At 45.5% G+C, this 13,021-nt stretch overlaps 1 protein-coding gene across 3 annotated transcripts in view; it reads left to right on the top strand.

The window, feature by feature from the left end:
- The window catches only part of LOC133132520 (ribosomal protein S6 kinase alpha-6-like), a 29,610-nt gene extending 16,589 nt beyond the window's left edge, over positions 1–13,021 (top strand). For 2 of the 3 annotated variants that reach the window (XM_061247982.1, XM_061247980.1), the window contains exons 10-22: positions 653–723; positions 1,403–1,491; positions 2,161–2,225; positions 2,743–2,845; positions 3,095–3,219; positions 3,975–4,100; positions 5,302–5,391; positions 6,109–6,267; positions 7,349–7,510; positions 8,564–8,640; positions 8,961–9,078; positions 10,224–10,364; positions 11,336–13,021. In XM_061247982.1, the coding sequence (XP_061103966.1) occupies positions 653–723; positions 1,403–1,491; positions 2,161–2,225; positions 2,743–2,845; positions 3,095–3,219; positions 3,975–4,100; positions 5,302–5,391; positions 6,109–6,267; positions 7,349–7,510; positions 8,564–8,640; positions 8,961–9,078; positions 10,224–10,364; positions 11,336–11,461 (1,452 nt within the window). In that variant the 3' untranslated portion in view covers positions 11,462–13,021. The remainder of the gene's footprint in view (positions 1–652; positions 724–1,402; positions 1,492–2,160; positions 2,226–2,742; positions 2,846–3,094; positions 3,220–3,974; positions 4,101–5,301; positions 5,392–6,108; positions 6,268–7,348; positions 7,511–8,563; positions 8,641–8,960; positions 9,079–10,223; positions 10,365–11,335) is intronic. The other variant, XM_061247981.1, reaches the window with a different exon arrangement.

Here is a 13,021-nt window from a genome sequence, read left to right as displayed (position 1 = left end):
GTTGTTTGAAGGAGCGAGGACATTCCATTTGCCTAATTCACATGTTCTCTATATCCCTGTCTTCATTTACTTTTCTTGCCACTTTTCCTAGCCTCTTCCAATGGGTGGAACTAAGAGTACAGAAAAACGGCAAGAGAGGAGAAAAGAGAGGCGAAAAATAAGCGATTGGAATGAGCATATGGTCTGATCTGATGCTGGAGAGCCAGAATATGAGATTTGTTTGGTTTTCCCCTCTCTTCTGTCTGAGGTCTTTATCTTTTCACTGATCCCATATTGCACCGGGTGCGTGCCTCGTGATTATGAAGTTCCAGTAAACCCATGCAGTTTGAACCTCGGCAAGACTTGTGATGTTGCTCCCTTGAGCAAAATAATTAACATGAAATAGAAATATCTAGCTGGATTAATGCACGTTATCAGCATATGTTTAAGTTAATATGCGATTAATAACAAATATAATATACATCCACAGCAGCACCAACTTTAAGGGTTTTTGACTAGGTTCTTGCTGAATATGTTCAGAGTCTGATACGGGGTCATTCATAGTGGAGCTGGGCTGTGGTTAGAGATGATGTTCTGATTTAGAGCACTATCGGTTTGTGTGTTAGCTAAAGGGTTGTGTAAGATTCTTCCTTTCTTATTTGTTTCCCCACAGTTTGAAATGTTGACGGGTACTTTACCCTTCCAAGGAAAAGACCGGAATGAGACCATGAACATGATCCTGAAGTAAGTCCTGTTGCATCAGTCAACACCAAAGCCGACACACACTATAAAAGCTAAATTTTTAAAGGTTATTTGTGACTCCCCTAAAAAGTCTCATCTGTTTTCAGTTTCCAAGGATAAACTTACTATGTTAAGTTATGTATTTGTGTTTTCTCAAATCAGGATCTCTGCCACAAACATGCACTTGCATTCAGCCGACTGGATTGAAATTCAATTACTTTTGCATTTATGTATTCGGTAAAACGATTCTACCAAAACCAAGAAATATACACAAGCTAAATTCTGTATGGGCCCAATTAGCGTGTTTAAAGACCCTGACAGCTGTTCTATTTATTTGTCTGCCCACAACCATGCTTCATATGTGCCTGCATTACTGTAAATCCACCCCACACAAGGCCTTGGTGTGGGTGCCATACATCCATTAAAAAATGCCTCCCGTATCGTGATAACAAACTGTCTGTGATAACCTTGGCCGGCCAGAGTTACCCTTGTTTCTTTACCGCTGCACTCCGGTTGACAAATTCAGCATTTCCCAGGAGGCTGTGCGTCTGCGAGCCTCCATAATGTACCGCCACAGCTCCCGGATAGATAAAACCAGCGAAACATAAATTGCACGTCTGATCGGAAGATCCGTCTTGTTTTTTTCTTTTTTTCTTTCCCTCTTTCTTTCCTCCCGTCTCAGAGCAAAGTTGGGAATGCCACAGTTCCTGAGCCTGGAAGCCCAGAGTCTTCTGAGAATGCTGTTTAAACGGAATCCTGCCAACCGGCTGGGTACGTCCCCGTTGATGTATACATCCACAGCAGCACCAGCATTTTGACTGGGTTCAGAGCCATACATATATAATTGAATTGAATTATATTGTGTATTGAGATTTGTCTCTCGGGCCGCAAGGCTTTGCGATGTTCGCCGTTCTAGTGGGGGTGCTAATGAGAACAAGACACCTGGAAGTTAGCATGTTATATTTTCAAGCCCAAAGAACAGCATGAAGTCCCAAGGAAATCTTGGGCAGAATGATTCGTAACTTGTAGTGTTGCATGGCCGTTTCTAGAATGTACATAGAGGAAATTTGTGTGCATACATGTGCGTGTGCGTGTGCGTGTGCGTGTGTGTGTGTGTGTGTGTGTGTGAGAGTGTGAGAGTGTGTGTGTGAGTGCGTGTGTGAGTGTGTGTGTGAGAGTGTGTGTGAGAGTGTGTGTGAGAGTGTGTGTGTGAGAGTGTGTGTGTGAGAGTGTGTGTGTGAGAGTGTGTGTGTGTGAGAGTGTGTGTGTGTGTGTGTGTGTGTGTGTGTGAGAGTGTGAGAGTGTGAGAGTGTGTGTGTGTGTGTGTGTGTGTGTGTGTGTGTGAGAGAGTGTGAGAGAGTGTGTGTGTGTGTGTGTGTGTGTGTGTGTGTGTGTGTGTGTGTATCTGCGATGTGACCCTTGTTCCTCGCTCTCTGACAGGAGCTGGCCCAGATGGTGTGGAGGAGATCAAGAGGCACGCCTTCTTCTCCACCATAGACTGGAATGTGAGTGCACAATCAGAAAGCCCTTTTGCCACACATTAGGATGTGGCTCCCTGAGTTCTGGCAAAAAATCCTCCCGCACCTTCGTAAGATTTAATTTTGGTGAAAATGATTACATTTCATTACATTAATGGCATTTGGCAGACGCTCTTATCCAGAGCGACGTACAGTTGATAAGACTAAGCAGGAGACAATCCTCCCCTGAACCAATGCAGGGTTAAGGGCCTTGCTCCAGTGCCAAACGGCTGTGCGGATCTTATTGTGGCTACACCGGGGATCAAACCACCGACCTTGCGGGTCCCAGTCATTTACCTTAAGCACTACGCTACAGGCTGCCCCCATTACCATAAGTAGTTAGGTTTTTTTAACTTTTTACTTAGAGTAAGTTAAAAAGAAATACATAAAGAAAAATACATTGCAATGCAGGTCTGCTACACCCACAGCTTAATGGCACTGGAAGGCTAATCCCACTAATAGGGAAGGGTAGCATGCAGACACTAACACTAGTTTTGTCTTACAGAAACTATTCAGGATGGAACTCCAGCCTCCATTTCAGCCAGCGGCAGGGAAACCAGAGGACACCTTCTGCTTCGACCCAGAATTCACTGCAAAAACCCCCAAAGGTGGGTGTGCAGGTGTCACGTCTCATTTGAATTCCTCTGAGCACGGCTACACAAGAGTGTAGCATTCTCTGCAATCATTTCCTGGTTTTAAAATCGCTTGTTTGGCATCAAAAAGCCTAAATGTATCATCGTCTAGAAGCCGTTTGCTTGGTCGTGGAGTTTGCACGTTGTAGCACGCTGAAGTAGGCGACTGACGAAACGTTTTGCGCTTTGCTCACTTCAAACGGTGTGTGCTCCCTGTGCCCGCAGACTCCCCCGGAGTCCCCCCCAGCGCCAACGCACACCAGCTTTTCAAAGGCTTCAGCTTTGTAGCCCCAGCCTCCCTGGAGGAAGGAAAGGGCTCCCCCCTGGTCAACATCCTCCCCATCGTACAGGTATGAGACCACCGCAACCGCAGGGGGTTTGACCTGACTGCGCCGCGCTGTTCTGAACCAAACACGGTGAAGCGGCCACTTCCGTCAGAAGTTAACGTCCGTACGATGGTTTTAGGAGTGGGTTTCTGAGGATTCCAGCTCACGACACCCTTCATGTCAACTTTCAGTCAAAAAATCTTTTTTACTTATTTTAATTAAATACAACTTGTTGAAGTCATAATTCAACAGAAAGCCGACAGATTAGCACCAGGTGGTCGAGCTGCACGTTCACACATGTTCTCTGTTCAGGGGTGGAATAGCCTGCCTACCACTGTCAGAACAGCAGAATCCCTCCCCATATTTTGATGCAGACTGAAAACACACCTGTACCATAGTCTTCCCTCCTGATTTACTCTTCTATTTCCTATATATACTTATTTTTTGTTTTTTAAACCCTTTCTAAAACTTTACGATGACTTGTTTTTGGTTATAACTGTAATTGCTCTACATGCGTGTTTTGCCACTTGTGCATTTAATGCTTTTCACTTGTTGAGAGACTGACGCGCTCGTAAATCGCTTTGGATTAAAAGCATCTGCTAAATTGCTAAAATGTGACGTAAAAATATCATAATTCAACTTGCTGAGCCGAAATATGAACCTCAGAGTTAAAAGCCCAGTTTCCTACCCATTATAGTGCCCTGCTGTTCATATTTCAAAGGGCACAAACAAACCAAAGCCCACCTGCCTCCCCCGACCCTGCCGCACTCTCCCCACAGCAGCTGCACGCAGGCTCTGCGCAGTTCGCCGACGTCTACGAGCTGAAGGAGGACATCGGCGTGGGCTCCTACTCCATATGCAAGCGCTGCGTCCACAGAGTCACCAGCATGGAGTTCGCCGTCAAGGTGAGGGCACCTTCTCGTCAGCTCGGCCAGTCCCGCTGTGCTTGTGCAGTTTTCATGAAAACCACGCAATTTTTTTTTTTTTTTTTACCTGGGTCAAATACGTTGTTGTTTTGGATTCAGATGCTTATCAGTGCTTGACTGCCTGGTGCAGTCGAGCCAACCAAGAGGACCAGATGGTGGGGTTTGAATGTTTTGAGTAATTCATAGGTGCCAGTACACTAGGCAAAGTAAAGTATTTGACCCAGGTCTGGTACCATAATAATTATGGATTTATATCAATTCTGGTAGGGTATGTAGAGTAGTGGGACATGGGAAGGGCGCACATGGAAGAAGTGTTTCCACAGTGAGAGAACAGGACATATTAGCAGAGCAAAGAATCATGTCCATTGATATGATTAGAAATGATTGGACAAACGGCACACACAGTGCTCATTCCAATCGCTTATTTTTCTCCACTTTTTTCCTGTCCTTGTTCCTGACCCGGAAATCGATCAAGGTCCACCATCTACAAGGACACTCCAACCCCTTAAATTTTCCTTCTAGGAGCTAGAAGTAGAAGTTAAGAACTCCCAGATTTTCTTTGAGCAAGAAAACATTTTTGCATCCTTTGCAGAAGTATTTATTTGGAAAGACAGATGTATAGATGATCGACCTGTGGATCCACTCTTTCCCATCTGCCACGCACCTGCCACGTCTGTAACTAACGTGGCTTCAAACCAACATTTGAAGGATCTAGGACATTCTATTTGCCTAATTGACATCTTCTCAATTTCCCTGTCTTTACTTTTTTCTTTTTTTCTTTTTTTTTTCTTCCCCCATTTCATCTTTTCCCAGCCAATGGGTGTAGCTAGGGGCAAGAAAAAGAGAAAAGAAAAGGAAACAGATGAGAAAAATAAGGGATTGGAATGAGCCTTCATTAATGAGAAGCAGCCCTGAATGTTTCATGTGATTTCATGTGACTGCCAACAGAGGGCAGTGGAAGACAGGATATTTCCCTGTTATTCCCTTTTAAGTTTTCCTTAACCATCACTGTTACAGTTGCTTTCAACCATACTGATTATCAAAACAAGTCATTTTCGGAACTGCCAAAAAACGTTGCTATGTAGCATCCACTAAAATCTGTCTGTGTTTGACTGTGATTAATCCTGCCATCGGTGCCAAGTGTGTTTGAGTGTTTATTCTCATTCACGGCTCTCGATAGATCATCGACAAAATCAAGCGGGACCCCTCAGAGGAGATAGAGATCCTAATGCGATACGGCCAGCACCCCAACATCATCACTTTGAAAGACGTGAGTCCTCCTCAATTCCGTGTTCTTATAGCTCTTTCCAGTGTCCGGGTGAGCGGTGGCAGGGTAGCGTACAGGCTAGGCAACTCGACTTGCGACTGAGAGTTTGTAAGTCGTAGGTTTGGCTCCCAGATAGGCATTGCTATTGTAGGTCCGTTGAACAAGGTGCTTAACCTGAATTTCTCCAGTAAATATAGAGCTGTATAAATGGGATTGTGTGTTCAAGAATTTAAGCTGTGTAAGACACTCTAGATAAATGCTGTGATGTAATGAGTTCTTCATAACACCCACTGCAGCTGAACTGTAAGTGTTACCCTGACAAAGGCCCAGCATGGGTGAATACATCCATCACGCTGTGGTGTATTTTCCAGTTAATTCAGTGTTGTGTGTGAAAGGCTTCAGTTTTGTAGTGTGCATGTTCAGTGTGTGTGCGTGGACCCAGGGCGGGGACCAGTGGTTGTGTGTGTACCCCTGTGGTGTAGGTGGATGACGAGGGGCACTCTGTGTGTGTGTGTGTGTGTGTGTGTGTGTGTGTGTGTGTGTGTGTGTGTGTGTGTGTGTGTGTGTGTGTTTGTGTGTGTGTGTGTGTGTGTTTATCCTGTGGTGTAGGCATATGATGAGGGGTGTGTGTTGCTCTGTGGTATAGGTGTATGATGAGGGGTGTGTGTTGCTCTGTGGTGTAGGTATATGATGAGGGGTGTGTGTTGCTCTGTGCTGTAGGTGTATGACGAGGGGCGCTTCGTGTATCTGGTGACGGAGCTGATGAAGGGGGGTGAGCTGCTGGACAGGATCCTGAGGCAGAAGTACTTCTCCGAACGCGAGGCCAGCGGCGTGCTCTACACCATCGCCAAGACCGTGGACTACCTGCACTGCCAGGGGGTGAGACCCAGGGCGGGGACCAGGGCGGGTGTCACCAAGTATCGGCCATTTTGAATGACCGTCTGGTTGCCTCTACCACACAAGGCTGAGACTTGACTGTTGGTGGACTTTCCAGCAAGACGATGAAACCTTGCCTCAAAATCCACACACAAATTGTTCCGTGACACCAAAATCTATGTTTAGGTGCACATTAATGCATCACAATTAAATGTTCTCCTAAATGACTCCAGTTTCCAGCACATATCTATTTTCAGGAGCAAACACTCATAAAACGGTGGCGCTGTAGAGTCCGGAAATGAGTCCAGTGGGAGGCTGAGTCAAGCGACCGAAACTGGGCTCCATGTTTGAGGATCTATTTTGTATTTGAAAAGGTAGTGCGCCGTGAACAGAAAGGGAAGACACGGAGAGAACAAAACCTGACAATTATTCGGCTGTTTTAATCAATGTAATATTTGCGCTTTCCTTAAAAGATGAATCGCAGACAAGCAACGAACCAGCTAGCTACCAGTGTTAAATTTGTATTCAAAATGCATTGGCGGTGAGCTAAAGGGGACGTTCTTTTAAAATCGTTCAACTGTAACTGTTTGCTGCAAACATAGTTCACCGTGAACATTTGCCGTCTTGAACACACCTCTGGTCTTGTTGAGATACACGGCTGACCCAGGACCACTGCGGTTGGCTCCTGTATAGGTGTTTCAGCCACCCCTTTCAATGTCTTTGGTAACAATATGGTAAAAATACACACTCAGTAACTTTCTCCCACAAGGAACTGTAGTCACAATCTTTGTTTTTTCCCCTCGTCTATTGCATCTAATTTTCTTTAACTTATTGCGTTATAAGGACAATATAGTAATACATTGTGGACAAATCTGGGACATTTTGCGTCACTGCAGAGTCACACATCTCACGCACTTGGTGGAGGAGCTGCACTCCACAGGCAGTTTGCCTCCAAATTGTACAAAACAGCGGTGCCCGAAAAACATCGCTTCCTCAATTTCAGAAACGCTTTTCACTCTCGGAGTCAGCGGGGGGCTTCACAGGCGCTGGTCCTGGTTTTCTGACCGTCCTGTCCCCTCCCCAGGTGGTGCACAGGGACTTGAAGCCCAGCAACATCCTGTACACGGACGACTCGGGGAACCCCGACTCCATCCGCATCTGCGACTTCGGCTTCGCCAAACAGCTGCGCGGGGAGAGCGGCCTGCTGCTCACGCCCTGCTACACCGCCAACTTTGTCGCCCCTGAGGTGAGCGCTCGCCTCAGCGCTGTCCTGCGAGAGTGGAGCCCGAAACGTGCTAACACTGTGTTCGTTTTTGAGTGGAGAATGCTGTGTGGCTAACACTGCAGTGTGTTTGTTTTTGAGTGGAGAATGCTGTGGGGCTAACACTGTGTTTGTTTTTGAGTGGAGAATGCTGTGGGGCTAACACTGTGTTTGTTTTTGAGTGGAGAATGCTGTGTGGCTAACACTGCAGTGTGTTTGTTTTTGAGTGGAGTATGCTGAGGGGCTAACACTGTGCTGTGTCTTTGTTTTTGAATGGAGAATGCTGTGTGGCTAACACTGCAGTGTTTGTGTTTTTGAATGGGGTATGCTGAGGGGCTAACACTGATGTGTGATTGTTTTTTAATGGAGTATGCTGAGGGGCTAACACTGCTGTGTGTGTGTTTTTTAATGGAGTATGCTGAGGGGCTAACACTGTGCTGTGTTTTTTAATGGAGTATGCTGAGGGGCTAACACTGCTGTGTGTGTGTTTTTTAATGGAGTATGCTGAGGGGCTAACACTGCTGTGTGTGTGTTTTTTAATGGAGTATGCTGAGGGGCTAACACTGCTGTGTGTGTGTTTTTTAGTGGAGTATGCTGAGGGGCTAACACTGCTGTGTGTGTGTTTTTTAATGGAGTATGCTGAGGGGCTAACACTGCTGTGTGTGTGTTTTTTAGTGGAGTATGCTGAGGGGCTAACACTGCTGTGTGTGTGTTTTTTAATGGAGTATGCTGAGGGGCTAACACTGCTGTGTGTGTGTTTTTTAATGGAGTATGCTGAGGGGCTAACACTGCTGTGTGTGTGTGTGTTTTTTAATGGAGTATGCTGAGGGGCTAACACTGCTGTGTGTGTGTTTTTTAATGGAGTATGCTGAGGGGCTAACACTGCTGTGTGTGTGTTTTTTAGTGGAGTATGCTGAGGGGCTAACACTGCTGTGTGTGTGTTTTTTAATGGAGTATGCTGAGGGGCTAACACTGCTGTGTGTGTGTTTAGTGGAGTATGCTGTGCTGCTAACACTGTGCTGTGTGTGTGTGACTCAGGTACTGATGAGGCAGGGCTACGATGCGGCCTGTGACATCTGGAGCCTCGGAGTGCTACTGTACACCATGCTGGCAGGGTGAGTACACGCACACACACACACACACACGTATTCATACACACACACACACACACACACACACACCACAAGCACGTACGTTCACACATTCAGACAGCACACTCCCTGCTCACACGCTCTCTCACACACACACAGAGCGTGTGCACACATTCATACACTCATGCATACATTCACACGCACGCACAGACACACACACACATTCATACACTCATGCATACACTCACACATACACACGCGGAGGGGCTTATCTTCTCTAAACGCTATCCCCTGCAGCCTGCAGAGTGGACGTGTGTGACCCCGTGCTCTCTCTCTCCCTGCAGCTACACGCCCTTCGCCAACGGCCCCAACGACACGCCCGAGGAGATCCTGCTGCGGATCGGCAGCGGGAAGTTCTCCCTGAGCGGAGGGAACTGGGACACCGTGTCTGACAGCTCCAAGGTACAGGTGTTCACACGCATTCACCGATAGCTTTCAACCATTTAACATTACAAATGAAATGCGTGTGTGTAGGTTGTTTGTTCAGCAGTGACTGCTGACTATGTAGCCAATGTTTTTCTGTACTGAGAATGCTGTTAGATGGTGAAAATGGCAAATTTAGAAAATGGAGAAACTAGTTCAAATACAGGTATTGTTACTAAGACTTAAATTGTGAGTAACCATAGCCAAAATGTATTCCTTTAATTCAGAAAGAAGATTTAAGTCCACACTTGTGACTTAAACTTATGACTTATTGTTTAAGCTGGGCCTAGTGGCTAAGGACTGGGACCCGGAAGATTGCCGGTTCAAGCCCTAGTAATAAGATCTGTTGGGGCCCTTGAGTAAGGCCCTTAACCTCGCATTGCTCCAGGGGGATTGTCCCCTGCCTAGTCTAATCAATTGTAAGTTGCTAAATAACCGTAATGTAATGTCTTGTAAACGTAAATGACAAACAGCCTCAATAGGAATAGAGCTTTTAAGTTGATATAGCTTTACTACTTAGTGTCCACGTAGTTATTATCGGTGTTAGAACACCAGGCTAGTTTCATATTGTGTTCCAGAAATGTATTAAAATGGGATAGTTGGAGAGGCCCTCTATTTCTATGTAGCAGTTCAACCCTGTTCAATCCATTACTTAAATGTCCTGACTAGGGAAACCTGTCTTGCAGAAATACTAAAGATACAATATAAACATGAGACAACAATGATGATAGATACACAGCATTGACCAAATTACATTACAAAATAAAGGGCACTGTGTAATACATGAAAACACTATTATTCACAAATGATACACAGAAGATCTAAATTGGACTCAGTAGTAGCTAGCTATATAAACTATGGTTGTTTCATTACATTACATTACGTGGCATTTAGCAAACGCTCTTATCCAGAGCGACGTACAACAAAGTGCAAATCAAACACAAGAACAAGTGCAAAAGTGGACCTGAGAGGACAGTACAGTTCCGAGTCCTAGTGTAAACATATAGAAATTCAGAACCCTTTCTGTGCAAATTTAGCAAGGTTATTGAACAAGGTATGGACGAGTTTTTATATCTAACCACTGTTAACCTGGTCCTCCCTTTTGTGTGTTCTGTGGTGTTCAGGAGCTGCTGTCTCACATGCTGCACGTGGACCCCCACCAGCGCTACTCCGCGGAGCAGGTCCTGAAGCACTCGTGGATCGCCTGCAGGGACCAGCTCCCCCACTTTCAGCTGGCTCGCCACGACGCCCCGCACCTCGTCAAGGTGGGTGAGGAGGGGGCTCGGCCGCACGCGTGCTGCTCCTGGACTGCATTTATTACGCTGGTCTTTGTCTGGACACACTGAAACGTTATATCAGAGACGATTTCAGGGGGAAAATGAAGCGCATGCATATGGTGTACACTCAGTGAGCACTTTATTAGGTAGACCTGTACACCAGGTTTTTCATGCAAATATTTAAACACCTTGTTAATGAGAGAGGTCAGAGGAGAATGGCCAGACTGGTCAAAGCTGACAGGAAGATGACAGTAACGCAAATAATCACACATTACAACAGTGGTATGTAGAAGAACATCTTTGAACACACAACGGATCATAACTCTGAAGTGGATAGGTTACAGCAGTAGATATAAAATATAAGTCTAATACCTAATAAAGTGCTCACAGAGTGTATATATATGCATGAAAGGAGATGTGCCTCATACTCCAGCAGAATTATGAAAGCATACCTCGACATTCCATACAAAAATGGTTCTGTGGCTACAAAATCTATGTTCTGCAACGGCCATTTAGGTGCACACTAACGCATTAAAATGTAATGTTCTCCTAAATTATTTTTCCAGTTTCCAGCACAAGTCTATTTTCAGGAGCAAACGCTCATAAAACAGGAGCACCGTAGAGTCCTTAAATGATCTTCGGCCGTTTCAAATTTATGCTGTTTCAATTCGTCGTGCACATTCTCGGCTTATATTTAAGGGTATTTTTTAATGTATTTTGGTGTCACCATGTAGAAGTCAGGGCACCATAATGCTTAATACAATGTCTATATTTTTTAAAATAATTGAAAGATTTCATTCCACTGAAATCTTGTACGTACTACGTGCAGAGAACAGTGAAGGCTCTCAGGTTGTTTGGGTAGTTTCCAGGCGCTTGGTTAGTTTTAGGGCTGTCCTAGTTTACCCTTAGGCTCTGTGAAAGGCAGGACTGACTGTGACTGCGCTCGCTGTGTTGAACAGGGAGCGATGGCAGCCACCTACTCAGCACTGAACCACAAGACCTGTCTGCCAGTCCTGGAGCCTGTGGCCGCCTCCAGCCTGGCCCAGCGCAGGAACATGAAGAAGCTCACTTCTACAGACTTATAGTGCACGGCTGACTCTGCGGTGGGAAGGCGTGTGTGTGCGTGTGCGTGTGCGTGCGTGTGTGTGTGTCTGTGTGCGCATAAGTGTGTGTATCTATATGTAGGTATGTGTGTGTGTGTATATGTATATGTATGTAGGTGTGTGTGTGTGTGTGTGTGTGTGTGCGTGTGTACATGTGTGTGTGTCTGTGTGCGCATACGTGTCTGTATCTATATGTAGGGATGTGTGTGTGTGTGTGTGTGTGTGTGTGTGTATCTATATGCATGTGTGCGTATCTATATGTATGTATGTGTGTGTGTGCGCGCATATGTGTGCGTGTATCTATATGTATGTAGGTATGCGTGCGCGTGTGTGTGTGTTTATGTGGGTGTGTGCACATGTATGTATATTTGCGTACATGTGCGTGTATCTGCGTGCATGGGCAAGTGTGTGTGCCTACATGTGTGGGCAAGTGAGTGTGTGTGTGTGTGTGTGTGTGTTGGGGATATCTCGTCGTTGTCATTTATTTATTCAAACGTTTCCCCTCCCCGAACTTTGGCACATTGCTCCGCCTCCCCCACCTATACTGCCCACCTACCATTCCAAAACCCCGCCCCCCCCCAGGAAGGCTATTCGTCGGTAGACGGGTTTCTGTGACAGCCCTGCATCTCGTACTGTTGGGAAAGTTTCCGGGTGCGCTTGTCACTCATCGATTATCGATTATCGATTGGTCTCCTGTATGCACACATCCCCGTCTCCCGTCTCCCCTCACATAAGCACCAGCTCTTACTCCTAATTCACTGTGACTGGCCCAGCTGGAGCTACAGACAGACACTCTGTACACTGTGCATCTCCCTGCCCACTTCCTGACTGAGAGACCTTCACCGGGCCCCTCATCTGTGACATTGGGGACAGCCTCCACCAAACCCAGACCTTGCATTCTGGGAAAAAACGCAGAAGTGTCTATTCCGGTGGAATCCGATCGGATGTTAACACGGAGGGCGGAGATGAATTTCGCTATAATTCTGCGGTAGACAAGTCCGTTATTTAAGCAACCGTTATTTCCTCTTTTGAATTCATCGAGACGCCAGAGCTTTTGTTTATTTCTGTTATTTTCGTTTCTGTCCCGAAAAAAAGGGTGAGGTTTTAGTTTTTTGATGCGCACACTTGCAGCTTGTGGGGTGGCGCTCTTTCAGTGTTCTCCTGCTCTTAGTTTTCCTCGCTTTTAAAACCTGCAATTTTTTTTATCGTGTTCTTGGGGATTTAAAAAAAGAAAAGAAAAAAAAAAGCTACAGGCTAAAAGAAAAACAAACGAAAGGTCAACGAATGTGGATTTATCTTTATTTTTTTTTGTACATTGAGGTGTGTTGTAGGTACAGTATTATTCCTGAGGGGTGAAAGGTCAGGGACCCAAGAGGATGATGGGATTGAGGGAGGGGACCCCCTCCCCCCCAGTGTAAAAAGGCATCTCTTCAAAGACATTGTGGAAATTGTATCATATTGTATTTATTTCATTTAATTTTTGAAAATATATTTTTCTTTCAAGGTCTGTATATATTGACATTAAAGATCATTATTGATGTA

The sequence above is a fragment of the Conger conger genome, chromosome 7 (assembly GCF_963514075.1).
Source record: "Conger conger chromosome 7, fConCon1.1, whole genome shotgun sequence".
Lineage (NCBI taxonomy): Eukaryota > Metazoa > Chordata > Actinopteri > Anguilliformes > Congridae > Conger > Conger conger.
The sequence above is the reverse complement of the archived record's forward strand: the minus strand, read 5'-3'. Positions and strand labels throughout refer to the sequence as shown.